The sequence below is a fragment of the Phalacrocorax carbo genome, chromosome 11 (genome assembly GCF_963921805.1).
Source record: "Phalacrocorax carbo chromosome 11, bPhaCar2.1, whole genome shotgun sequence".
Lineage (NCBI taxonomy): Eukaryota > Metazoa > Chordata > Aves > Suliformes > Phalacrocoracidae > Phalacrocorax > Phalacrocorax carbo.
The window spans coordinates 8,050,285-8,068,913 of NC_087523.1; the positions used below are offsets into that span (position 1 = coordinate 8,050,285).

The 18,629-nt window shown below is 43.8% G+C and overlaps 1 protein-coding gene across 2 annotated transcripts in view; it reads left to right on the top strand.

Moving 5' to 3' along the window:
- The window catches only part of MCF2 (MCF.2 cell line derived transforming sequence), a 60,908-nt gene extending 42,642 nt beyond the window's left edge, over positions 1 to 18,266 (top strand). For both annotated transcript variants that reach the window (XM_064462923.1, XM_064462924.1), the window contains 14 exons: positions 385 to 500; positions 615 to 684; positions 1,046 to 1,138; positions 1,467 to 1,559; positions 2,547 to 2,672; positions 3,430 to 3,651; positions 7,228 to 7,320; positions 8,274 to 8,352; positions 8,883 to 8,946; positions 9,414 to 9,520; positions 9,602 to 9,714; positions 9,998 to 10,110; positions 11,549 to 11,649; positions 16,321 to 18,266. In XM_064462923.1, coding sequence (XP_064318993.1) covers positions 385 to 500; positions 615 to 684; positions 1,046 to 1,138; positions 1,467 to 1,559; positions 2,547 to 2,672; positions 3,430 to 3,651; positions 7,228 to 7,320; positions 8,274 to 8,352; positions 8,883 to 8,946; positions 9,414 to 9,520; positions 9,602 to 9,714; positions 9,998 to 10,110; positions 11,549 to 11,649; positions 16,321 to 16,361 — 1,431 coding nt within the window. In that variant the 3' untranslated portion in view covers positions 16,362 to 18,266. The remainder of the gene's footprint in view (positions 1 to 384; positions 501 to 614; positions 685 to 1,045; positions 1,139 to 1,466; positions 1,560 to 2,546; positions 2,673 to 3,429; positions 3,652 to 7,227; positions 7,321 to 8,273; positions 8,353 to 8,882; positions 8,947 to 9,413; positions 9,521 to 9,601; positions 9,715 to 9,997; positions 10,111 to 11,548; positions 11,650 to 16,320) is intronic.
- Positions 18,267 to 18,629: the final 363 nt, after the last annotated feature.

Here is an 18,629-nt window from a genome sequence, read left to right on the forward strand (position 1 = left end):
TACAAACACACTGTCACTCCTGTGTCCCACAGTCATAACAGCAGCTGTGTTCAATCCACACAAGTATCCCTGCAGGACCTCCCCCACAGTCAGGCCATAGCAAGGAGAGAGTGGCTGCAATTTTCTTTTAGTGAATAGAGAGTATCTCCGCAGTGCTGGCCAGCCCACAGGAGCTGTCCCAAGCCATCCCCTGCTGTACCACAGCCCCGTATGCCCAGGGGCTGAAAGACAGGAGTTTAGGGACGAGAATAAAAGGGAGGTTGCACTTTGAAACGAAGCAGATTGTATTGAAAGTCTGTTCACATCCCTTTTTCATCTGCTTTTGAGGAGATGCCAAGCCAAGGCCTTAGCATCTGAGTGATGAGCCGCTTTTGCATCCCCCAGGGCTACAGAGCTGAGATGGATAACCCCGCCATGCTCATCCTCATGCCTCCCGTGCTGAGGAACAGGAAGGATGTCCTCTTCGGAAACATGCCTGAGATATATGACTTCCACAACAAGTATGATGCTGCCGCTATTCCCCTGTTTTATCAGATGGATTTCCTATAATCATTAAATACCGAAGCCGTACCTTGCTCACCACTGCATTTTGTCTCTGCTCCCATCTCTTGCAGAATTTTCCTGCACAGTCTGGAAAGCTGCCTGGGAGCACCCGAGAGAGTGGGATTTTGTTTCCTAGACAGGGTGGGTGACTCATTTTCACATATAAAGCAGATTTGAAGGCCAATGTTTCTCCTGATTCATTGCACTCTGCAGCATCTCAGTTATGTCAGTTGAGTAAGACGCTTCTGAAACGCAATACGAACAGCAAGCCAGGGAGCGTAGGTGCGTGGCCAGCAGCAGGTGGGGGAGAGCAGCAGTCGTGACTACACCATGGTCTGCTGTGATTCCCAGCAGTGTTTTTTTTACCCAGACTCTGTGACTTTTAGATATTATGGCTAGCAGCAGAGATAAAAGGAAATATACAGTTTGGGTGTTCACCTTATTTAGCTGCCCAGCAGGTTTGCATGCATGCATGTGACTTGCTTTTCGGCTTCCCTGACAGCGAGAGGATTTCCAGATGTATGAGAAATACTGCCAGAACAAGCCCCGGTCGGAGTCCCTGTGGAGGCAGTGCTCCGAAAGCACCTTCTTCCAGGTGAGCTGTTTGTTCCTACCATGGCAGGCATCATCCTGGGACACTCAAACACCCTCCTCGGCACCCCGCTGATTTAGCAGTATATTCTGTTTACCGTTGCGTGGAAGCTTCACAAAAATAGCAGTTGGAGTTTCTTGTACACAAGGAGTTTAAGGCAGATCTATTCATTATACTATTTTACGTGTTTTTATAAAAATTCTTTAGTTATAGGCACCATTAGACATTTTTACATGAAATCTTCAAATTCATCAAACCATACAAGTCATGCTGTTGGAATAACTACTTATAGTTGGTGCAGAATTTACTTAATCTTAATTCTTTGTTCCAGGAATGCCAAAGAAAATTAGAGCACAAACTCGGGCTGGATTCCTATTTGCTGAAACCAGTGCAGCGCCTGACAAAATACCAGTTACTTCTGAAGGTATTTCCTGTTCTGCTTTGGAGGGACATCTGGAGATAGATATGTTTTCCGGTTTGTTTTATTTTTCAATGAAAGGTTACCTGTAAATCAGCACCAAGCCTCAGATTACATATTGCTTATCTTGGCCCTCTGTAGTGATTTTCAGTGAGGATGAGAATTCACATACCTGAAAAAGGAACAAGTGCTTTTAACAAGCCAATTTTATGGGGAGAAAGACTAAGTCTGTTCAGAGATGCAAAATGACAGAAGCACTTCTAAGAAAACTGAACCAGAGATGATCATAAGAGTAAGATAAATGAAATATATTATATTGATGCATTTCATCTTCTCCTCAGGTTGTTATAGTGCCTGTAAACTTTAATGCATTTATTCTTGTGTCCTCTGTCTGAGGCAGGGCAGTGCTGTTATTCCCACTTTACAGTGTGTGAACAACAGCAGGGTGGTGGCCTCTGAACCCCACCTTCCAGCTTCTTGAATGAGGGATGAATTGCACAAGAAGCTGTAAGTGGGCAGAGGAGGCCTGAAGTGAGAGTCATTTTATATCAGTGGTATAATTCCCAACTCTGTCTTCTCCTTATTGACTTGAAGGCTCTGGGTTTTATAAAATCTGTCCTTGTGTCTGGCAGTCTGAAGAATATAATCTGCTGCAACCTCATTTGAAGGCATATATGACATATTGGCAGCTGATGGAAAACCTGAGCCTATTTTCCATTTCTTACCAAGCAGGAAAACACAACACAAAGAACTCAGACGGGCGTGGTGCCGCTCTCTAACTTGACACCTAAGGAAACACCTAAGAAAACGGGCCATGCTTCAGTGATATGTTCCACACCTCATACTGACTGTACTTTACAGTGGGTCTTTTTTCTGGTGACATGAAAAAAGAAAGGCAGTGTACGTTGCTCTTGGGCACTGGAAACTTCGGGTGGGATGGAAAAGTCTGCTTTGTTCAAGTGCAACCACATGCTCTTCCATTTCTATTTTCAGGAGTTGCTAAAGTACAGCACGAGCTGTGATGGAGTTCAGGAACTTCAAGAAGCTCTGGTTGCAATGTTGGATTTGCTAAAGTCAGTCAATGACTCTATGCATCAGATTTCAATAACAGGATATGATGTGAGTAGATTTGCGTAAGGAGACACCTTGCACAAGGCCAAGTGATGCACTGGGAATGGATAGTGTCCCAGAATGTATGAGCCAAAAACTATACTAGAACAGCTACAAAGCGAATGGAATCAGGAAGGTCTTGCAGATGACAGTCTTCCATCTGATTTCAGGATTTTGTAAAATATCTGCCTCCAAAGGACAGGCAGAGTCGCGTAGTGCCCACACTTGCCACCTTGTGGTTTTCGAGAGTATTTTTCCAGCATGCACCTTAGTTCTCTCATTCAACACTTAACTACATACTCCCTGAGGCTGATTTTGATCCTTGCCCATTGAATTGGTTGTCTTTCCTAGGGCTTCAGGGAGGGGTGCAGGGGTTGGTTTTTTAAGCTGCTGGTGCCTGTCCTCACCTCCTTGAGAAGTCCGTCCTCCAAGAATTCGGTTTAAGCTCGAATCTCATCTGCCCTCTCCCACTGAAGCAGCCAGAGCTCTTGACCTGGACTTCGTAGGAGCTAGAGAGTTTTCCTATCCTGACTTGTATCCCTTCACATAGACTAGCTGCAGCCGTGCATCCGAGACCTCTGCTTGCCTCCTGGCACCATGCCATCACTCCCAAAAGATATCTGATCCTTCCAGGAAGACCTATTCTTAGAGTGACCTGCCTTGGAACAAGGCTGGCCCCATTGCCCGTCATTGTTTGGACAGTCCTCTTACATTTTAGTTGATGCCTTTTTCTTTCTTTGTTTTTTATTTGTCATACTCTCACCAGGGTGACCTGAGCGAACTGGGGAAAGTATTGATGCAAGGGTCTTTCAGTGTTTGGACAGGACACCGAAAAGGTCCAACAAAAATGAAGGATCTTGCCAGGTTCAAGCCAATGCAGAGGCATCTGTTCCTGTATGAGAAAGCCTTGGTCTTCTGCAAGAAACGAGAGGAGCATGGTGACGGATATGACAAAACCTCATCTTACAGTTTTAAGCATTTTTTGAAAGTAAGGACTTTTTAGTTGGGGTTTTTGCCATGTATATTGTAAGCCATAACTCTGCAGACCTAGAGAGCATTTTTCTTCTAACATAGTGGCTGGTTTTCTGCTATTAAGGGTTGTAATGCCCCATACGGAAGTGTTGTCCCCATGAAAGGCTGTTGGTTGTGATAAGCTGTGAGGACCCCCATAGCTGAAGCAGCAGCTGGGAGAGCCCCTGGACTCAGAATCACGTATGTGATGGCATCTGCCAGGGAAACGGTGCTGTGGGCAAGTCCCAGGGATGAGAACATGCCTTCCCCCCTCCCCTAGTGTCCACTCTCCAGGAACAGGAGTGAGGGCATGAAACTGGGGAAGCCCTTTGCAACTTGCCCAGCCCACCTGGGAAAGCAAGGGGGCTCCTCATGCCCCTGGTCTCTGGGGAGATCCCTTGGGCTGGGGTCTGGCTGGTGCACAGCCTGGAGGAGCCTGGCTGCTCCTGAGCCCTGTTTCCCAGCAAGAAAGATGCAAAGATAACTCTTCTTCCTCTCTCATTGCCTTTCTTCTTTGGCAGGCTCTAACTGCAGCTAAAAGTACAATTATCAGATGAAAAGAGTAGCCTGTGGCAAAGTATGAGGGACATAAACAACTGTTCCAAGCCTATAAATGTCACCTATTATCAATAAAAATCCCAAACTGCTCCTCTAAAAGAGACCTTCTGGCATACTGCGTGTGATGAGCGCTTCTAACATCAGCATTTTGTCTCGGTACTCTGCCTTGTTTTTCTTGATAAATAAAAACCCAATATGGGTATGTCTTAGAATGGAAAAAAGGGGGCACTTGGAGGCAGAGCCGTCAGGCCCAGGTACTGCAGGCCCCTGATCTCAGAGGGGTCTAGAGAGAGAAATGCCACGAGTATTCAGAAAGCCATGTAAAAATAGGTAAGTCTGTTCAGCTCCGGTGCATATTACAAATTGTGTAATAAAACCAAATCCCAGGCCATATGTCTAGGTACTTAAATGTTTTTCCCAAGCAGCATAATTTTCTTTCTGGAGAGCTTGTTTTCCCTGTAGAACTTGTTTTACCATACATGCTCTTGAAAGAACTGAAGAGGTGGCACGGGAAGAGCCTGCTCAGAGGAGAAAATCTCGTGTTTGGGAGTCCAAGCAGTGCAGCCAGGGTTTTTTTTAATTTTTTGCCTGAGAGGGGTCATTTTCCAGTTGTTCATGTTTCCACGCTGAGAGGTTAGGGTTTGAGAATCCACAGATGCTGCAGGGTCACATCTGCACACATATATTTTCAGAACTGCCATCCTGAGGTTGGCATCTTGTTTCTGGAGCTTGACATTTGTTTGAGTCATTATAGTATTAGGAAATTATTTTTCTTTGCAAGAATGTTTTCTGGGGATTCAGAATTACAGCAAGCTGTTGGGTAGAAGCTGTGTAACTGGACATCTGTAAAACAAACAGAAGAACCCCTCAGGATTATGTTTTACATACTATGTAAACTATATCTTACATACTACGTAAAATATCCAGTGGTAAATACCTCTTCAGCTGAGGTTCAGTACCTTAGAGGATGCAGGTTCACTACTCACTGCAATGCCAGGTAAGTCAGTCTGCCTCTCACCACCGTGGAAGCTGATGCAGGCAAATGCCATCCCAGAGCTTTACACTAACCCACCTCGGTCTGCATTGCAGTGAGCCACCAGCTGGGGTACAGTAAATCCTGGCCAGGGGCAGGACATAGAATTTCAAAATCCACTAATATGAATGAACAGACCTTAAATATGTCTGTTCCTGGCAGTTTCCTTTGCATCCTCCTAGTAGATCACCTAAAATTTCTAATATCTTAATTCCTGGGCAGTTTTGCAGGAGCCTCTGTATAAATTGCCATGCTAACCAAGATGCACAGAACTGGAAGCTGCAGCGACTGGATGAGGTGCTCTCTGTGCTGCCTTTTCAACATCTTTCATAATGGTTTTTTTTTAAGTTTAAAGTTTTTTTAATCTTCATGAAACCAGAACAGAGCCTGATCCAGCTTTCCAAGGCATCATGGCACTGTACTGCACAGGATAAAATTTTTCAAAGTGTTCAGGACTATGCTGCAGATTTTAACCTGTACATTTTTAAATACCGATGGATGTGTGTCAAACTGCGAATGCGCAAACGGTCGCTGGCTTTGATCACCTTCTTGCAAGTTCGGTCCTATTCAGTGCAGATCTCTACACTTTTGTCAAACGTAACTATACAAGACCAGCTTGAGAGAGGGATGTGAGGCAAAGCGAGACTGGGAAACACTGACTGCTGTTCAGTGATGGGCCTTTTGCATCTGGAGGCAAGTGCTTTCTCTAACATTCAGAAGAGCTCTGCTTTTATGCCAGTGAAGAAATGAGGAAAGCTAATTAGCAACTTGCTTCCTATTTCCTGAGGCTGTTCGTGGTCACTGAAGGTGGGCACCAACATTTGAAAAAGTAACTAGTAACAGAAAGTTTGCCCAGGTGACCTAATCTGTAAATCCTCATAGTCTTTCAGACCAAAAGCTCTGAGAATGCACATATTAACAAATAACAGCAATGATAAAGCGATATTCTTTCTAAGGCCTTATTTGTATTTATACTGATCTACCTAGTGCAGTCTACGTCAATAATTTATGATAGGTGATACCATTATTATTAGATCCGTTTCAAAATGTGTAAGTGGGATGCTTCAGCTATTTTTGACCATCCATTAATGAGGAATAAATTGCTAGCAAACTGTGCCGTAAGTGAGAAGATGGTTTGTGCGATACCAGGTATTAAAGCGTTTTTCAGCTTTATGGCACGTTCAGCAGGTGGGTCAGAGGCCTCCTGTTGCTGAAGAGTTTCTTGGTCTCTAATTGTAGTTTGAGCTACTGATTCAGTTGGGTCACGTTGTGCAGGTGCTGAACTATTTGGGCCTCTGGCGTTCCCACCCAACTTACCAAGAGTGGTCTGTGATGACGAGTACCTAGGTACAGCAGCATTCAGCCACGTCCAGCCCAAAGTCTGCGTGCTCCCTGAAAGCCAGCTTTCTGGCAGCTCAGGCTGTATATCCAAAAGTTAACCCTTCTTTTGGAAACTTTGGGACGATGTTGCAACTACACGGATGGTCAGGGGCCAAAAGGTGTTGAACTGAAATTCCTAAAGGAGCTAAGGGCTTCACAGATGGGTTTTAAAGATCACTGAAAGAATGAAACACAGCAAGTAAATAAAGAATAATATGGCAGAAATAATGTATGTAGGAAAATAACACGTCATGCATTTATAAAGCTTCATAAGCCTCATCTGAGAAATTTCATACTGAAAGAGGTATGAGATGACTTTTCAGTTAGTTCCGTTGATTCCCTAATGAAAAGTCCGCTAAGGTCCGTTGATTGGTTTCAGAAAGCTTTTACAAATACAGCAAGCTGGCTGTCGGGGAATGGAGTCAGATAATGACTTCCAGTTGCTACTGAAATTAAAATTGATGAAATATGTTAAACTGGGTGAAAATAGGTTTGTGTAGCATGCTACAAAATATCTGGATTCTTAGGGAAGAGGGAAAGGTTTGTAGTATGTTTAATTTTTTGGTTCTTTTGGATTTGCAGATGAATGCAGTTGGAATAACTGAGAATGTGAAAGGAGATCATCGGAAATTTGAAATCTGGTATAGTGGGCGAGAAGAGGTCTATGTCGTGCAGGTTTGTAGCTTCAAAAATCTGGATATATGTACATCCGCATAACAGTGTTAAGGAAATGTGTCCCATTGATCTTTACAGGATGATCAGACATTTAACTTGCATTTCTGCTTCCTCTTTGCCCATGTCAGCATTCACAGAGCTGTTCCAGTGGCTGGTCCTTGGTGTCCAGTCCAGAACTGTAAAAGTTATCTCAAAGTGGAGACAGAATTGCTCCCTCAAAATAAAACCTTTTATTCCAGATGAAATCTCAGATAGACCACTAGTCTGTGCTTAATAGCTTATGTGAATTGAGCTGGGAAATGGGCCACATGTTTTAATGGACGCGGGCCACATGTGCACAATTAGGTGTCAGAACGGCTCCCAGAGCAAAGGTTTAACCTCTGTGGTGCTGTTTCCAGTAGTCTTTTGACTCTTCTACAAATTAGTAGCGTGATCGACCTGATTTCTTCCTGATTTTGTTTTCCTTTTGTAGCATTTCGAATAGAAATTTATGGAGGTGAAATGTTTGCCTAATGGGATGTTTATAGGAAAACCCACTGTGAAAATAGTGTTGATCAAATCTTTTTTTTTTAAATTAGCCTTCTGCCTAGTTTTTTTTCTCTATGTTACAACACAGTAGCAACCTAAATTCATAAGCAGATGTGTGTAGCCAAGTATACATATATTCAGAAGGCAGATTTGGCCCTTTAGGTATTTCGTAAAAGAGAGAAGATGCATGTACACGTGTGCTTTTGCTTGCATTCCTTGCATTGTGGTGATGCTCCACAATTTCCAGTATATTTTGCCTGGATGTAGCGGGGATGATCAATTTTAAAAGATGAAGGTTTAAAATTTAGTGGTGGTTTTGGATAAAAGCAGATTTCAGATAATTACAGCATAGAAAAGTAAGATTTTATGCATACATTATAATGGATGATTCTTAATTCCAAATTCACAATTTTCTCTTCTTCCAGGCCCAAACAGTAGATCTGAAGATGGCATGGTTGAATGAAATAAGAAAAATTTTGTTCAAGCAGCAGGAGCTTATAAAAGGTACATTTGACCAATTTCTCTGTGGCATTCACTCTGCAGCAGAACCGTTCCTATTTTCACATTGCTAATCTTCAAATCCATTAATTCTCACCAGAGAATTGATTTTCAGAAGAAACCTAGTAGCAAAATACTGGATTGAGGTCTTACATTACCGGGAAATAACATAACTTAGAGCGGTAAAGGCCAGGTGCTTATGTGTAAATGAATTTCAGAAGAACTTTTTTTTTTTGACCTTACGTTGGGGATTATTTCATATTTGTTATCATAGGCTTAATTCAACAAGATACATGGTAGATGCCTAGTTTTAAGCATATTAGAGTCTTCAATGGTATGCTCACTATTGGATTTGTGCTAACATACCAGCTTAATCATAACTAAGTCTGTGCTTTGCGAGAGTCCCTAGGTCTGTTTTTCTCTAAATAGAAATCACTAGGGTTGTACAAAAGGTCTGACTTTTAAAATAATGCTTCAAGTGTGATAGTTACTAATAAAAAAAATGGATTTTAAGCTGGTGTTTGACCTCCCTGCAGTGGAGAAGCAGCAGCCCGGCTCATGCACGGACCAGCTCCCGCTCTCTTCCCAGCTGAGTGATGGGTGAGTCCTAGGAGCTGGACCAGAGGCTCTCACTGGTACCCTCCTGTCACGGGGCACCCAGTGCCCTCTGGCTGTATCCTGGCTCTGTGCTATTCCCCTCACCCCAGATCTGTCTGGGACCTCTGGGTGGGTGGCAGGAAGGATGTGCTGCAGCTGGTCCTTTGGTGGCAGTGGTCTGGGGACAGGGTCTGTGAGGGGACCCTCAAGAGATCGCCTGGCAGCACAGCCTGAGCTGCAGCTCCTCTGCAAATGGAGGTGAGTATCAAAGACGGTGCTCAAATCCAGGGAAAGAGATATTGTAGCAATTTTATTTCCTTTCCCACCAAAAAAATTAAAAGCAGTCACCAAGTCCTTCACTTTTATAGAAACATAAATTTAAAAGTACCGTTGCAATTTCTGACCCTCATGGAGTTTATGTTCATTCGTAAAGTAAAACCGAGATTGATTTCTTTTTTTCAATCCTTCAGAAAGCAGCAGAGAGCCTCCATAAGCTCTGAAGAGAACGACTCAGAGCGCACCAGCCCGGTGATGCTGGACAGTGGGCTCCCATCCCCCCAGAACAAGCCCCACAGAAGTACGGACCCTTCCCCTTCCTTCAGGGCATGCTTTGCAGGTGCTGGGGTACCCCCAGCCTGAGCTGCACGCTGTCTTGCAGGCTGGCCGGGAATGTCACAGTCCCTGGAAATCTGCGAGGGGCTGGAGGAGTGGTCGGGTAACCAGTACCTCTCCAACTGCTCGGACACCGAAGAGGAGGACGGGAACCAGCTGGTTAGTACAGAGATGCAATGGACCCAAAGCTTGGGGTGCTGCCGTTCATTGGTCATCTTGCTTTGTTTTGCTTCACTGGATAATGGATGTATCTTGTCCATGTCTCTCAAATTTTCCACATCTCAAGTTTGGAGGATAAGGAGATGTCTTGGCCACAGTTTCTTGAAATAATTTTAATTAAGGTAGCTGATAGGGCTCTGTCATGTTCCCTGCGGCAGTCAGAAATAACAGCTGCGTGATATGAAATGTAGCTAAATAAGATAATTTTTTCTTACTGCCACAGTCTCCAGGAAAATACAAAGCCCTTGCAGACTGCAAGAGGAGAGGATCAGAGGACCTGCTGGTGAAAAACGGGGATGAAATTCAGCTTCTGCATGAAGATGGTGAGGGACAGTGGTAGGTATTTCAGGATTACTTTGCCTTATCTCTCAGAGCCTGCAAGGCAGTCCCGTGCAAGCTCGCTTGCCTGGTGATACACTTGTTGCAGCTTCCCGTTAAGTTTTAGACTATTCCAGAAAGCTGAAGAATTCATTCCTTTGCCAAGACTAGAGGCCATACAGACTCGCTTGGCCTGGGAAAACATGTCAGGACTTCCCTTGCTGCGGGTGTCTGGGCGAGCTGTGTTTTACCAACATCTCACAGCCCCCGCTCGCCATGCTCTTCCCACTTCAGATGATGCTTCAAGTGAGAGCTCTTTGCCCACCCCAGCTCAGCTGCTGGCTTTGTTCCTCTGGGCTTATTGATAGCAATATTGAGTAATTGTGAGACATTTTCCTCCCTCAGACAGCTGCATGAGTGTTAACTGGTTAACGGCTGCAGACCAGCTTTCTGTTGTATTTAAAGCTGTGGCTCACAAGGTAATACTTCACAGCTGGTTCTCTCCTTATGGCTGGGAGCGTTGCCTGGGAAATCACCGTACCCAGCCTCCTGCCTGTTGAACTATTAGTCGTCTTGTCTCGGAGGGCAGCGTGCCCTCTTCTGATTTTTGCAGCAATTTGGCTGAGATTTCTGGCTGTTTTTCCTTTCCAGGTTGATTTCTGACTAGCTTTCATCAGCCAGCCCGGGGTCTCAGTAGGACAGAGCACAGAGTACTAGTGCCTTGTTCGGGATGTGGAAAGGGTGATATTAGCAGGAACCTGAATCAGATTTGTGCGGGCACTAGCCTGTGAAAGCACAGACGCAGATGCCCTATGGAGGATTCCTGGCTGGCATCTACAGCCCTTGCACTTCAAGAGACATTCAGTTTGTTCTTAGCAAAAGCAAGATGTAAAACATCTCAGTACTGCTGAATGCTCACCACCTCTCACGGGAGTTTCGGCCAGTGCTAGGCAAAGATTTCCCACACCAAACTTATCTGTTAGAGGGGATTTCACTGCATGAGTGAGATGGAGAAATGTAATTTATGAGCATGAGTATTTCCAGCTGCTTACATCTTGGCTTGAATTAGTCGTAGTACCCTGACTGAATTCATCCTACCAGTCTAGCTTCATAGCAGAGGACTGAGGAAAGTAATTGCCCTTGACTCCATCGGTCGTCAACGGAGGGGAACTGGCACCTCTGGAGAGCAATGCAGATCTTGGGCAGGATAGCTTGTGCTCTGGAGAATCCTGTTCCTCTCCACTGACTAGAGAGGGGCCCAAGGCAACTGTGCTCCCAATTTGGGTTTCCTAAATTTAGGTGGGAATAATATTTTAAATGCATGCTCAGCTCCTGTTAAAATGCTTCCTTGGTTTGAACAAATAGTTGGTTGCACCAGCAGTTGTGTGGAGTGTGCCCGTATCAGACTGCTTCTGGGTTGGCTTGTTTCTCTTGCTAATACTGTTGTCATTCAAAGGTTGGTGAAAAACCTAAACAGAAGAAAAGAAGGCTGGATTCCTGTCCACAGTCTGCAGATAGTAGTCGGTGACTGCAGATTTCGGAACGCCAAAGTCGCAGGTATCATATAGCACGCCTAGCAGAAATATTTTGTAACTCCAGTCAGGTCTTTTAAGCCATTTGCATTACACTTGATGTACTAAATCTGGCTGCATATGCTTCTGCAGGAAAAAAAAAAAGAAAGCAACTACTCCCAAAAAGCCTGAAAAAGTAGTAAATTAAGCTTTGTTTGTTTGTTTGTTAAGACCTTAAGACATTTCTGTGACTTTAGGCACTAGCAAATTAAAACCAAGCATTTAAAAACATAGATTTCTTTGCAAGAGCACTGGGTAGAAGATCGGGGAGAAGAGATGGAGTCTGATCAGGGATTCCCGTGACTGTTTTCCTACTCACTGCTGTAGCTCAATTCCCATGTGAATAGGAGGTACCCAGGCAAAAATCTCCTCCTGCTGCAAGAGACTTTGTGGCCTGAGTCCCAGCACTCAAGGCAATACTCCATTTCTGCAGCCTCGCTCTTGCCCTCCCTGCTGCCTGCTTATTAATCCGTTGTTAGAATAAAGTTTATAAACAGGTTACCAGGTTTTGGCAGAAGGCTTCTAGTCTCAAAAATCATTTCTCATTTTCTAGCTGTAAATGTACATAGAAGTAGATAGGGAAGCATAACAGATGACACAAGAAAATGCCTTAAGAGCAGCCTGTCACCCTTGCCGTGTATGCAGCATCACCGCTCCATGTGTTGCCTCATCACCATGCTGTCCACTGGAAACGGGAGACCAGGGTTTGCGACAGGAGCAGCTCAGGAAACCCATGTAGATTTAGTCCATTAAAAAAAAAAAAAAACCAAACAGAAAAACAAACAAAAAAAAAAAGACCGAAAAGGATCCACCAGTTATGGCCATATGAAACAAATTTTGCAAGTGGATTTCTTTTTAAATACTTTTTGTCAAAATCTATTTTTTTGATTAATATGAAGGAAGCCTTCTGAAAGGCTTAAATTTCCAGTCAGCTCTTGATGGTTTTCCAGTATATTTCAGTAAAATCCTTCCTATACAGGAAGGTATTTTTTTATCCCCTTTGTTGCAGGGCAGTCAAATTTCACAGGTTGGAGGTTTTCTGACTTTATGTAAGGGGTAGCTCGTGGTGGGCTGGCAGCAGCGCAGCTGAGAGGAGTCCCCTTGGCGTGCTCCCACCCTGGAGCACCATGTGTTGTCTTCTCTGCAAATCTGGTTATCACATCTCACCAGGTCCTGGACCACAGCCTGTGCAGAAGGTTTCTCCAGCTATAAATGCGTCTTGAAAATAGGGTGCCAGCAAACTTTGAACACTGGTTTGCTTTGTCAGTGGTCATCCCCCAAAACCTAGAGACTCCCAATTCCAGGCTGGTTTACAAAGTTGCTGAGTACAAACTAAGGAGAATTTCACAAGGTGAAATCATGGAAAGCTCCTCCTGTAAGTCTCACACCACTGCCCAGATGCTTTGCAGTCGTGTTGCTAGGGTCTAGCTGCACCCACTGAGGCTCTGTTTTCCCTGTTAAGATTAATTCTGTTCTCTCTTGCTATTACTGATCGTGTATGCAGTCTCTAGGCATGATTCTGATTTACATGTGCTCCAGGCAATATTGTAGGATGATGTAGGATGTTTTCTTGCTGTTTCCTAGAGCTATTCCTAGAACTTTTCAGTGATGTGTCCTTATAGGCATAATGTATTTGCACTCTGAAAACTGGTTTTCAAACAGTACCTTGCATTTAGCAATTCCCTTTCCTCTGCAGATTGGCCATTTTATACTGCAGGTGACTTTGTACCACTGACTGCTCAGGGATGCAGTCTGGACTGGGCTCTTTTCTGCTTCTTCAGAAGATGGAGCTCTTGCTCCAGTATAGCAGAGGGAGAATTAGGCAGCCAAGCTTGCAGAGCAAAGCAGGAGCAGGAGGGAGCAGAGTAACCCTCACATATTAGTAGCTGCTTGTGCTGAAATGCTGTTTTGCATGTAAGCAGGGTAAACTTGATTAACACATTGTAGGGTTCCCCTGAGCTTAGAGCCCTTTGCAGGGGGGTAGCACCTCTGTTATTGCTGAGATCCAGGTCCCCACAATAAATAAAAATGTATCTCCAGTCACAGAATTTCATAACTAGAATCCATACAAAGTGCAAAGCCTATAGCTGGCTAGGTGAAATGCTTCCCTTACCTTGACATTTTTTCTTAGATTTGTGCTGTGGTCCTAACAAAGACCTCCCACCACAGGGTGCCTGGTACCTGCATACATACAAGCTGTTCCTCTCCTCTCCTGCTAATTATTCCAGTGTAGAGCCAGTACAAATCATGATGAAGTTACAGGGAACTTTTTGCTGTCCATTTTAAGTTATCAGATGTGTATTTGGTCAATGTCCCATGCCCCTACCACTGCCAGCTTTGCAAACCCGCTGTCCTCCTGCACCTGGCCTGCTGAGGGACAGCCTTTTCGCAAAGCTGAACTTGCAACGTCCAAACGAACCACAGATGATTTTTCTTCCTTCCTTAACATGGTTGCATAGATAATTTTCCTTATAAATGAGAGGTTGTTATTGGCAATGTCATTTAACTCTTGATAAAGCAAGTGTTTTGGTCCAAAACTTCTGCAGAGGTGCGTGTGTGTAGGAAACCTTATTAAACTTTTTTTAAATCTTGGCCTGGATATAATCCAGGAGGCTTTTTGGGATGAAGATGGCTGGCTTGGAGGTCATTTTGAAAACCAGTTTTCCTTCTGGTGTGCCTCTAGCTATAATTTCTGAGATTAGTCTTTGCTGCTTCCTTCTGAATAGATTTTTTTCTGTTTCCTGTGCCAGTCCATGGCGGATTTTGTAATGTGTGTGCCATAGAAATAGTTTTACATCACAGGTGGTAACACACAGATCCTAAAATGTCTGGGGAGAACTCTGCTCAGAAAATTCAATACTCAGAAAATAGCTACTGCTCAGACTTACCTGTGTGTTGCAGTTTAAGCTGCCTTCCTAAAGTGGTCAGGCGTTGCCTCGTCAACTGACTTGACTTTTATATGCATTAACGAGGAGATGCAAATTATCTATCCCTTTCCCTTGTGCAAGACACACATCTTGGGGAAAGTGAGAGCTGGAGTGTTACAATCCCAACTACTCTTCCACAGCTGGGCGGGAGTCAAAATATTTCTGCACATCCTCTGGTTGCTAATGTGCCAAAGGGTTGTGATTTACAGCACTGACAGTGTCTGTGTCAGTGAAGGAAAAGGCATCTGGCCTCTCAGCTGTGCTGCAGCACCCACTCCATGGCAAACAGAGAGCGGGGACGGCAGAAACGAGGTCCTTGCTGTAACCCAAAGCAGATGTGTGACTTGCTTTCACTTCAGTGACACAGTGCTCGTGTCCAGCAGCACCGCAGCCTCCCCCCTCATCGAGGCCAAGCTCTGTCCCTGCTCCCTTCTCTCGGCAGTTATAAACAGATGCAAGCAAAAGGAAACATGTTGTTCGGTCCCAAATTGTCACGTCAGAGCGAAATGGGGCCAAAGCATTTTCAGCTTTTTTCACCTGACCTTTAAAAGCTGGGCAGAGTGAAGGGCAAGTTTTCGATCTCCACTCGCTGTGTGGAAGTTGCGTGAGACTGATTTCTGTCAGAGGGAGCATGGAGCAGTCTGAATAAAAAAGGGTTTCAAATGAAAAATGGAAGCAGTGATAAATGCCTTTTACTTATTGGATTATATATATAAAAGGAATATTGCTACAACTTTCAAGTTCTTTTAACCAGCAAAAGAGCTGAAAGGCAGAACTTGACTTGAGCCCAAAGGCAAGGAGCATTCAGAGCAGGCGTGGAAGGATGCTCTGTGCCAGGGCAGGCACCCGCACCCGCTTGGTTTAAGGAGGACTCAGGCCTCTGTTCTACATGCCAGACTCTCTCCTAGTTTGTTTTAACACCCCACTTGCCAAATTCTCTCTTCCAAGCCTTAAGGGGATCCCCTGTGTGTGCTCTTCATGCAATAAAGCTGAGTAAGGGCTTCCCCCACTGGTGGTAGTGCCTGAAGGACCGAGCTTGGACGTCCTCTGCTCCTGCTGGCCAGGGTGGTGGGGATCATCCTCTCCACTGTGGTGAGCTTGAGGCAACCCATTACGTGGCTCCCTAGGCCACGTGGTTTGAATCTGCCCGATAAGAGTATCGTACGTGGCTGAACTCTTGAGCTCTTGCAGGCTGGCATAAGCATGTTAGCTGAAACGCGCAAGTTTTGTCTAAGTTCTTTTTAAAATGCTACTTGTAGCTTTGCAGATGCAGCACAGCTGTTTGCACTATTACTCATGCACTTCGATGATTGCAGCCACAGGCTTTCGGGTTTATGCAGGGTCCATTAACGGTAACGTTGATTTCTTTTTGGCCTTTGAAACATAAAGCAGGGACTCCTTGTACAGCCTGTGATGCCAGCCAGCTTCACAGAACAGCTGTTTTGTAACACTGTAAATAACCATTTTGAGCCAGACAAAATAAGGAGCCTAGAGAAGATATCAGCTGGCTGCACTGTGGTAATCAAGCGATAGATGATGGAAATGAGTCAAACCCTGCGGTCCGTCCTTAGACGAGGCTCTCGCTGAAGCTAGTGGGAGTTCAGCTTTTAGGGAGAACTGCAGGAGTGCACTTTTTTTAATGTTATACAAATGTTACGTGATTACAGGGAACAATGTATTTCTTGGAATAAGATGCTTTAATATTAACATCAATCTTCATTACTTTATAGATGCTGCCCTGTGTAACACAAGAAAGTTTAGTTCCCCTTGAATTGAGGGTGAACTAGTAGCATCCTATTTTCGATGCTCTTTGGAAGCTTTCAACTAAGTGTTACAGAGAAATAGCACAATAGTTGGAGTTGTCCTGTACTATTCATCACATTCACAGACTTCCACAGCTTCATCTGCACTGAACGGGACTGGGGTCCTAAGCAGCTTCTCATAGTCATAAAGGAAGCCATTCTCTGCTCTTTTTTTTTTTTTCTCCTATGGAAAGTACAGTATTTTATTAATTTTACCTGCTGTTTTTCCATGACATCCATCACGTTTCATCAGAGGAGTACACTACAGTTCCCTGACACTTTGTTTAGATGCTTGAAGTTTCCTCTACAGGTTGAAGGCTTTACCTACTTATTAGCTGACAACTGTTGAAGTTGCAAATAAGAGTTGAGTTTTGGTAAACCAAAAAAACCCCAAAAACCAAAACAAAAACCAAACAAAGAAGCTGTATGTCCTGCTTAATTGATTTTTGAATGGATTTTTCTTAAATATCTACTTTAGCTATGTGAATGTAATGTTCTGTAAGAGCATCATCTGGCTGACTCACATGCGAAGATGCAATAATGCTAAAGATCCTCTTTTTTGCACTTAGGGTCTGACTCTAGCCCATTGCAGTCAGTCCCATTGATTTCAGTGAGGTTTGGATCAGGTCAACCTGACAACTCAGGGTTGTCACCAATCACTATGGGTCCCAAAGTGTCCCAAGGCTGAAACCTGTATCTAGCAAGTGTTGAAGTTTACATTAAATGTATGTACTTTTGGAACACGTGCCATAAATCAAAGTTAAATGTCCATGTTTGCACTAAGGATGTTCTTGTGATAAGACTGTACTTTTCAGCATCTTTAACAATAATGTATCTATTGAATTTTTGAGAAGGAAAAAAGAATTTGAACACTCTTAATTTAACTTTGTGTTTCTTTGTCTAGTTTTGCTTTTGTAGAAAATAGGTACAGGTGGTTTGACTTTTAAGCAGATGTGTGCAAAGAGCATCTGACTGTGTTGAGAACAGGGTTGATAGTGTGCATGCGGTAGTGAATTTGCTCTGTCCCGTCAAGATGAAATGTTTTATACTGTGGACTAAAGGGGGACCTTTCTGATCTGACTTTGATTTATGAACCATGGTTTCTTAGACACAGTCCCAAGTTGTTAAGTTAAAATATACTGGAGCTTTTTTTTTTTTTTTGGTGGCCATTTTTGTATGGAGTAATTGTTGAACAACTTGATGGCTGTGTTTGCCTGGGGTGTTCCCTGCCACGCTGGCATTTCTCCAGTTTGGGTGGCCAGTATTTGGGGTCACACCCATACACCCTCAAAAGCGTGACCAGCTGAGTCTGAACTGAGCAACTCTGCAAGACGTAGAAAGCTCCCAGTACTCTTCAGCCACTGGCAAGCTTAGCAGAAAGGTTTAAAGTCACTGAAGGTTATTTCCGTCTACTTTAAAGCTGGTCACAATGCACTTGCTAGGTGGGAAAGTAGGAGTCTCTTAAGTTACTGTCGGGGCTGTTTATAGTGGTAACAATTCTTGTGGTAACAGTACACATTTTGAGGTACAACTGTAAATATTTGTCTCAAACGTAGCACACATTGCATATTAAATGGTTTTAATCTTTTTTGTCTTCCATAGTTTTAAATCTAAGCTTTTATTAATTTATGAGGTTGAAAAGTTCTGCAAAACTGAATGTACAGTCTGAGATTTTTAACATTTGAAACTTTGCACACAACATGGTATGTTACCTTAAGTATGCTGTTGAATTAGGCTCTTCATGTATATGTTATTATAAAGTACAGTAGAGAATTTTCTCTAACTGCAAGTTTAAATGAACTATATTGTATATGTACCTGTAAAAAATGTGTTAAATCTATATTTAAAGATTAAAAACTTGTTAAATAAATTCATATGAGAATATGCAATTCTGTCCAAAGACACCTCTACTATAATTTTAGAGGAAAAAAAGAAAATAATTCTCATGGTGTTGGGAGCAAATATAACCTTCTTACATGTATTTTGATTTTAAAATAAGCAGTGGCACATGATCCGATTAGCTTCTTGCTGGATCTAGTGGCAATGAAATGGCAGAGGCACCTTAGTGCTCGTACTGGTGTCTGAAATAACAGTTACTGAAATCCTGCCCTGGCTCAGAGTGTCTCAGTCACCAGCCTCCCCTGCATCCCAGCACTGGGCAGTGCTGCCAGGAGGGAGCTCCAGGCAGGGGGCTGCAGGGCTGTGCTTGTGGGTGGGTGCACGGGGACCCTGTGGGC